General features: G+C 40.3%; 1 protein-coding gene across 1 annotated transcript; it reads right to left on the bottom strand.

Moving 5' to 3' along the window:
- Nucleotides 1-1,563: 1,563 nt before the first annotated feature.
- Nucleotides 1,564-3,302, bottom strand: SET (SET nuclear proto-oncogene). The gene has a single exon (XM_046661570.1). The coding sequence runs from the start codon at nt 3,300-3,302 to the stop codon at nt 2,430-2,432; it is 873 nt and encodes a 290-aa protein (XP_046517526.1). The 3' UTR covers nt 1,564-2,429.
- Nucleotides 3,303-8,877: the final 5,575 nt, after the last annotated feature.

The raw sequence follows: 8,877 nt of genomic DNA, 5'->3' as shown, positions 1-8,877 counted from the left end.
TGGCTCCTCTCCCCATCACTCTGGTCCTTCTCACCTGAAATGGCTCCTCTCCCCATCACTCTGGTCCTTCTCACCTGAAATGGCTCCTCTCCCCATCACTCTGGTCCTTCTCACCTGAAATGGCTCCTCTCCCCATCACTCTGGTCTTTCTCACCTGGCATGCCCTCCCTTACTCTCCAACTCACTAACACTTGCCTCTTCCTTAATTGACTCTATTTACCATTCCTTTACTCCTTCAGTAGTTGTATGGTTTAAAAAAAAATATTGTCTTGAATTTATTAGGATTTGATTCTTTCAGATGGATTACTTATTTCGTTTTCTCCTTTACATTTGATGGGGTTAAGGATAAATGTAGCAGACAAACTTAAGTACTTGAAAGATGCTTATTACATGAATAAGTGAATTAATGAAAATGTGTGTAGATTTTAGAGATTTAATTGGTAGTTGGTTAGTATTTACATGATGATTATCGTTCAGTGTTTCCCCTTCATTTTACATCAGGGTTTTTTCTTAATCTGACCAGATTAAAAAAAAAAAAGGAAATGACTTCCTCGTTTGTGAGCTGGAATAAAGAAACTCTGAGGCCCTTTCGTTGTAGAGGGTCTCAAAGCAAATACAGGGAGAAGAGAGAGGCAAACTGGAACTCCAACTTGGCTGCTCTCAGATCAAATTCCTAATTATCCCTGGATCATCTAACACAGGTTTTGAGGGAAAGAGAGATTGATTACAAGCGGAAGTCAAAGAAACATGAGCTGGGTATTTCTGAAGCTGCGTGAGTGGCCAAAAGATGGCCTGTGACTCTGGGTTGCCTGTTGCTGCTGCTCTCTCCCTGTGCGTTCTGTCGGCAGGTTGATCTCTTGGTTTCATCCACCTTACTGTTCAGAGGAGACTGATGTGCTTTACTGCTCTCTCATTCGTATCTTGACCTAATGTTTTACCTCCTCTCCTTGTATGGCCTGTTACTAATATATTCATTATTATTAACAACATTGTTATTAATAATTTATTATTAATACACTATTATTATTAATAATAATGGTGTGCCTTTATAATCTGCAGTATATAACTATGTACCTTTGTAGTATATCCAATTTATTGAGGTTCTATTGTACCAGTCAGGAGGAATATATCTTTACTGTATGCATAAAGAATTTGGAGCTACAGTAATAATAATGAAAAATAAGCAGTCCCTAACTTAAATACAGGCTGGTAGATTCCAAACATGGTTTGTAAAGCTCTCGTTTAAAAACTAGGATGCATTTTTCCATAACAAAAATGTTATCCAAAGTTATTGGGTTTCCAAGCTAACTCAAAAAGGCTAATTAAGTTGTTAAGTTTTGGGGACTAGAGTAAAAAGACTCATGAAAACACAGACTAGAATGAAGTAGAGTTGAGAGTTCTAACAAATGTAAATACCCTTCACAAGAGTGTTATAAATTCCTGGGGGCACCAGACATTTAACTCTGCTGACACATCTTTCCTCTTCTTATTTGGTTCCTGGTGATACTCAGAGGGGATCCTTTTTGTGGAGATTTTCTTTTTTTTTTTTTTTTTTTTTTTTTTTTTGTGTACACATTTAGTTTTATTGTAACAAAGCAACTTGTACACTTTTAACGTTTAAAACTGAGCATCATCTTTCCTTTCCAGTGAAACAAAAAGAAAATTTAAAAATAAACAGGAACAAAATTACAATAGAGAATGTCAATTCCAAATAAGATCCTACAGGTTCTGCTGATTCTCCCATTGAGTGGCAGGGCTCAAGTCATCATTAGGAGAGAATTTTATTTTAAAAGTGTCATCTTAAACTGCAAGGATGTCCGTTAAACATCACAATTAAACATGCCAAAGGAGAAGCCATGTTGTCAAAATGCCCACTTAACCCACCCAAACATCTCAAACCCACCCTTTGCTGACCTTCTATAACCCCATTTTTTTAAGTTTTTTTTTCTTTTTTTTAAACAAGAGAAAGTAGACAGATACATGTTGGTAAATGCTAACTGTCCATATTCACATAGAGACACAGTGTAATCTCTGAGCCCAATATACAGAGAAAGGAGGAAAAAAGCTAGAATTCTATGCACTACTACACAGGGGCCTAGCACCCTCCAGCTTCCAGCAGAGCTAAGGGAGCAGAAGGTTTTTCTTTTTTCCCACAGAGCACGGTGGTGTTGATTCCATAAAGTTTTTGTTGAGACAGGAAGGGATAAAAATGAATTTGGAACAGAAAGGGGTAGAGATTCTTTTCCCACTGTATTCTGCTCAAGGTATTTCCCCCCAAAATAAGTTGAGAACCATGGTATAAAGGAGAGAAAAGAGACCTCAAAAACAGGGCGACTGAGCACAAGAGGGGGGGGAAAAAAAGACTTGCAACTTGCTCCCAGGGACTGGAGAAAATGAAAAAAGGAAGGGTGGAATCCATCAGTGTTCCATTAGTCATCTTCTCCTTCATCCTCCTCTCCTTCCTCCCCCTCATCATCATCTTCATCTTCTTCACCTTCATCCTCATCCCCTTCTTCATCGATATCTTCTAATCCTTCTTCTTCCTCATCGTCGTCGTCATCTTCTTCTCCTTCCCCTTCCTCATCATCCATGTCAGGAACCAAATAGTACTGTAATGGATTTGGCCAAATATCATCTTTGATAACCTCTCCTAACTCATCTGCACCTGCATCAGAATGGTCAGTAAACCAGGTAAAGAAGCTCTCTGGTTCCTCATGCTGTCTCTTCCTGCTGGCTTTATTCTGTGTTTGACTTGAACGTTTCGTCAAATCCTTTCCAGATTTCCATTTGATTTCAGTGGACTTTGAAGACGGATCACCACTCTCATTCAGATGAAATTCTTTGGAGAGAATTTTATTTTCGAAGTAAGGGTTTTCATCAAAATAAAAATCTATTCTGTAACCTGATTTAATATCTTCAAATTCTGTCACTTCAACTCTTGTCAAATAATGCAGTGCCTCTTCATCCTCCTCCCCAAGCAACGCAGACACTTGTGGATGGTTGACAAATGTTGTTACCCAAAAATTTGGGATTTTGGCGATCAATTCCGACCTCTTCTGAAAAAATGGTTGGCGGAGTTTGTTATATTTCTGTTCTACTTTCAAAATCTCCTCACTGGCTTGTTCATTAAGTCTGTCTATTTCATTTTGTACTTCATCAATATGTTCAATTGCTTCCTGCTGTTCTTTTTCTCCTTGCGGCAAGTTCACAGAGGTCTTCGACGTCTCTTCTGGCCTCGGGGTGGGAGGCAGTCTCGGTTTCTTAGTTTGAGGCGGGAGCGAATTCTGGCGTTTGGGGGCCATGCTGTGAAGAAAATCCAAGAGTCAGACCCAAAGGAAGATGCCAGTGTCTGGAAGAAGCGGTGAGAACCTTGTGGAGATTTTCTTGCTTTGAAAGGAAATAATAGGACATTTTCAATGTGGGAGAGGACAGAAGCTCTGGCTCCCAGACTAAGAAAGAAGTACATCTCCAGATCCATGTGGTAATTTCTCATTAGGCGAGTGGCCAAGTGGAAGAAAGCTGTTGTGAGAATTGTGAAACAAGAAACACCGAAAGAATTGAAAAGCAGTGAAGTGGCTTAAAATGTGAAGCCTGAGGAATATAAAATACCGAGCGGCTTTCTGGAAGCCACCATGTATTTCCTTAGGAGGTAGTAGAAATCGTCAACAGAGAAGCTGCAGCAACTCTCACAGAATCAGCTGTTTGAGCCCAGCATCTGCTAGTCCCTTCCATGGAACACCAGAGCCGCATTGCCATTTCTAGTTTAGAATCACAACTTGTAGAGTTGTTAAATCTTATTAAATCAGGTTAAGACTACTGGGAGTTGTAATTGTTGGTTTTTCTGCACTGTGTAAAGCCTCATCAAACCATAGGCTTCTATATTTGTACTGAGACACTTCCTTCCAGAGCCCACACAAATAATTCCCAATACCGTGGTGCTGGGAGATGCTACTTCTTTTACGTTTGGTCTTATAGGACCAAACATATGGTTGATTTGACCCTTCAGCAAAGTGATGAAATGAATTAATTTCTAGATGGTTAGTAACATTTTATGGTGACTCTACTGGCTCAATAGTGAAGAGAAGCCATATGTGTATGTGGCTCTGCATGGAGATAGATTAAGAAAATGGCAGAAAGCAAATGCCTTGCTATGAGATTGGAATGTTGAATTTATATTATCTTCATGCTACTCCAAGCAAGAGACTATGATTTGAATAACTCTGCTGATCAGCTTGGGTAATAAGTGTGGCGACTCCTTATCTTACATCTCATTCTTCCAAAACAGAAGTAAACAGCAGTGCTGCACACTATTGTAATTATCCACAAACGCCCCCAAATCTGATAAAAATGAAAATAAATGACTGAGTCAAATAACGTCATTTTCTATTTTCAATTGACATTTGGGGGAAGGCTGTGAGGTAAGTTTTCTCTTCACTTTTCTAGAATTGTAAAAATTTTATTGACACTTGACAAACCCTGTTTTTAGAGACCTCCCATGCCTCCAATATGTTGACTATTTGATCATTTATTGCCATGTTTTGCTGTGTGCATGTTTTTTCCTTTTTTTAATCTCATAAGCGGATGGATGCTTGGTTAAAATTTAGTAGTCTCTAAGATCTTGAAGTGAAATGCAGTCTCTGGTGTTATGGCTTGTTCTTTTCTTCTCTTTTTCTTTTTTCAATTGAGATATAATTGACATGTAACATTGTGTAGGTTTACGATGTACAATGTGTGGACTTGATACGGTTATACATTGCAATATGATTACCATCACAGCATTAGCTAACACCCTATCATGTCACATACAGTCGGCCCTCTGGATGTGAGGTTTTTGTGTCCATGGATTCAAACAACCACAGATCGGAAGGCCTACAATGGTCGCACGTGTACTGAACATGTACAGACTTTTTTTCTTGTCGTTATACCCTAAATAATACACTATAACAACTATTTACATAGCATTTACATTGTATTAGTATTATAAGTAATCTAGAGATGATTTAAAGTGTATAAAAGGGTGTGCGGAGGTTATATGCAAATACTATGCCATTTTATATAAGGGACTTGAGCATTTGCAGATTTGGTATCTTTGGGGTCCTGGAACCAACCCCCTGTGGATACCGAGGAATAGCTGTAATTGTCGTTTCTTTTCTGTGGTGAGAACAATTAAAATCTAGTCTGTTAGCAACTTTGAAGTCTATAATGCGGTGTTGTTGCCTGTAATCATGATGCGTGTGTGAGCTCTCCAGGATTGATTTATCTACTAGTTACAAGTTTGTTCCAGGCTTTAAGGGTACAAACTCGCAACTGGTAGATAAATAAGTTCTATCTTATTCTTAAGAGTTTTGCTTATCAAGTACTACGTCTAGTTTATTTTTCCATTCTTTTTCCTGATTCTTATTTTGACGTTTTATTTGTGAGATAGACATTTGGAAAAAAAAAATAATTTAGTTGATTCTAAATACGGAATCTGCTTTCTGTTAACATATGAATTTTCTTAATTTCTTTTGTATTTGATTCCCCTTCTTGTTTAAAGGGGCTCTAATGGTGCTAAAGCTTTATGGAAGAACGTTCTTCCAATACGGGATGAATGCGTGCGTGTTGGTGTCAGAGCTGTCTCCTTGGCTGGGCGAGGGGGAAACAGTTATTGAACCCCGCACATCAGATTACACCAATGGTTAATTTCGTCTGTTAAATTGTGACCATGTTTCTTTGCAACATATTAAATATTTAAGACACTTTTAGGTTAAAACTGCTAAATTGTGGCCGGAGTTAGAAGCCCAGAGGTTTACATACATTTTTAGGGGGGAGGGTAGTGCATACGTTTAGGTCAAGAAATAGAGTGTCTCCACCCCCTCCCCCCGAATCTACCCACCCTCCACCATGTGCTTTTTACCAGTCAGCCCATCCACCTGCCCATCAGAGATAACCATCTCCTGAATTTTATGGCAATTTTTCCTTGCTTTTATTTATAATTGGACCAGCTATGTAGAAATCTTAAACAAAATAATTTCTTTTGCCTGTTCTGGAACTTTATATAAGTGGACTCATACTGGATAAGTTTAATGTGCAAGTTTCATCCATGTATTGCATGTAGCTAGGGCTCGTTAAATTTTATTACCACATAGAGTTCCACTGTGTGCCTTTACTGCAACTTATTGGTTCTTTTGTGAGTGAACACTGGTGTTGCTTCCAGCTTTTGGCCATTATGAGCCCTATTGCTGAGAACGCTCTTGTATGCATCACCAAGCAAGATTGCCAAAATTTCTCTAGAGCATATGCCTAGGAGTGAAATTGATGGATCATAAGGCATTTGTATCTAAAGGTGACATTTGAGGAAGTCTGTAAGGTAAATTTGTTTCCAACTTTTCTAGAAATGTCTGAGAAATTTTGTTGATGCTAATCTCACCTAGGCTTTTTTGTGCATCTCCAGGTCATCTCTTGGCTGTGCTCAAGGTGGGCTTGGCTGTGATGGCATAACGGAGAAGCTCTGTTCCACATATATCTTTTCCTTCTCTTGTCCCCAGTGGGCTGGCCAAGGTATGTCCTTCTCATGGCAATGGCCCAAGCACCCGAGGGCAAGTGGAAATCGGAAAATGCTTTTATAACCCTCTGCTTGCATCCTGTCTGCTGACATCTCATTGGTCAAAGAAAACCCATGGCCACGTCCGGAATCAAGGGTCAGGGACATACTCTTTGATGGGAGGAACTCCAAAGTCACCTGACAAAGAGCACAGCTACAGGGTAGGGTTAAAAGTTGGAGCCAATAATACGATCCATTCACCATAAAGGATTTTCATGATGATAAAACAAAAGTGGACAAATGTAGAGGTTGTCGCAGTTCCTGCTCATGGTTAAAACGTGATAATGTTAGTTGTTGTTGTTATTATTATTAAAATCTAGCTATCACGTCTGTAACAAGATGATAACAATACATCTTTTCCTGTTGGCTCAGTTAAGACGAAGGCCCCAGAGCCAGCTCAAAGGGTGTGAACTAAAGAGGGGTCAGGTCATTCATTTATGTATGTGTGTATAGACAGACGTTGCTAAGGAATAACCCCAACATGCTCCAACCGTTCCTCTCCTCAGGGGTCTGCCGGGGGAGCCCACAAATGGTGATCATAAAGTGAAGACTTCCGTGAGAGAACTGTCACTGCCAGAACTGCTTTCCTCTCCCCTTACACCAACCAAGGGCTCCTTTAAAACAATCGTTAAGGAGGCTTGATATATGTCTAGTAGAGTTCGGGGGATGATGTGACTTATTCCTGATTCACATCTCAAAAAATAAAAAAAAAATTAGAAATACACTAAGGATAAAGCTACACAGAGCAGCTGCTATGACAGAAAGACAAACTACCCAGGAGGGAGCCGTCGTCCAGTGGTGGTGGGGCGAGGGGACAGGTTTCTATAGGCTGGGCAGGACCCCACAGAAGGCTGCCAGGCTTGGGTTGTCTAAATGCTACACGGTGCAAGAGGAGTGTGGACCGCTGAGCCAAGAGATGCAGAATGAGCCACGTGCTGCTGCCATGAGGGAAACGCAGGAATGATTCCCAGTAACGACGCCAGGGGTGGGGCAGAGGAGGTCTCTGAAGAACCTGCCGAAGTAAATAAAATCAATGTGTGGATGTCTGCCACACCCAGAAGGCACAAACGCTGTGTTAAACTGTCCCAGTCCTTTGGGGCCATTTCTGTCCCTTCTCCCCAGTTCTTCAACCTTAGAGGAGCCAGAGATAGCACTGTGAGTCTGGAGGAGAAATGGAAGATGAGTCAGGGAGGCCAGTGATTTAGTTCCCCTCCCCCACTGCAGGCTTCCCCGCCTGAACCGGGGCTGAGTTAGGACAGGGGATAAGCTTCGAATTAGATGAGAGAGAAAGTTTTAGTATCGAGCCAGTCTGGATTTTTTTAATACCTGAAAAATCAGACTAATTGTAATGGAACGACCAGAGAAGCTATGGGATCCACCCAACGTAATGTCAAGGCTAGAGATGGGAGCTTTGACCCAGGACAGAGGAAAGACTGTGCTGGTTAAAAAATAAATTTACTTTTTGCCTCTCCCTTGCGAAGCCCAATTTATTCACTAAATCAGCTACAGATACAAATGTAAGTATTCAAAAACAGTATCTGGGTAAGCAGATTTCCTTGCTCAGGTAAAACAACCAATATTACTTATATTTTAATGCAAATTGCTTTCACATATATTACCTTTGCTCCAAAGTTTCCACCTGACAAAGCATGGCATTGCCTGTCTGTTTCCCAACTATGGACATTGTTCTCGCAGCTGTTTTCACATTCCTAATGTTAATTCAAACCTACAAAACCTGCGAACATGGAGCAGGTAATTCATCCTGAAATTGAAAAGAATAAGAGTGCTTCTCAGAATATGTGCCACTAAAGCATCATTTTCATAGAAATTTCGGTGACCATGAAAAATTAGGAGTTAGTATGTCTGACCCAGATAAAACAAGGTTTTTGGTTTGTAGTCAGCCTCTCAGTGGCTATTCCCATGCCTGAAAGCTTTGTCCTTAGGGAAAATCACATATTTGTCGACCACTGGTGAATCCACCTGATTTGGTGGTCAGGTGCTATTATCAGTGTTGACACCAACTCGTGCCTCAAAACAAAAACATGGGAGTCTTTTATTTTTTATTTCTTTTTGCCAGAAAACATGTATTTGAATATCAATAGGTAGTATGCATAAAGTTTAAAAACTGACAACAAACACTTATGCATTTGCTCACCCCCGAGAGTAAGAAAGAGAATTTGATGCTTCTAAAGCCTTGGGTTCCCCTCGCCCCAACACAGGCCCCCCACCCCCGTCCTCACCAATGGCAACCACTATTTTGAGTGTTATGTTTATCACGTCTTTGATTTTCCCTA

The sequence above is a fragment of the Equus quagga genome, chromosome 5, assembly GCF_021613505.1.
Source record: "Equus quagga isolate Etosha38 chromosome 5, UCLA_HA_Equagga_1.0, whole genome shotgun sequence".
In the NCBI taxonomy this organism is placed as follows: Eukaryota; Metazoa; Chordata; class Mammalia; order Perissodactyla; family Equidae; genus Equus; species Equus quagga.
Note: the sequence above shows the minus strand (reverse complement) of the source record. Positions and strands in the feature narration are given on the sequence as shown.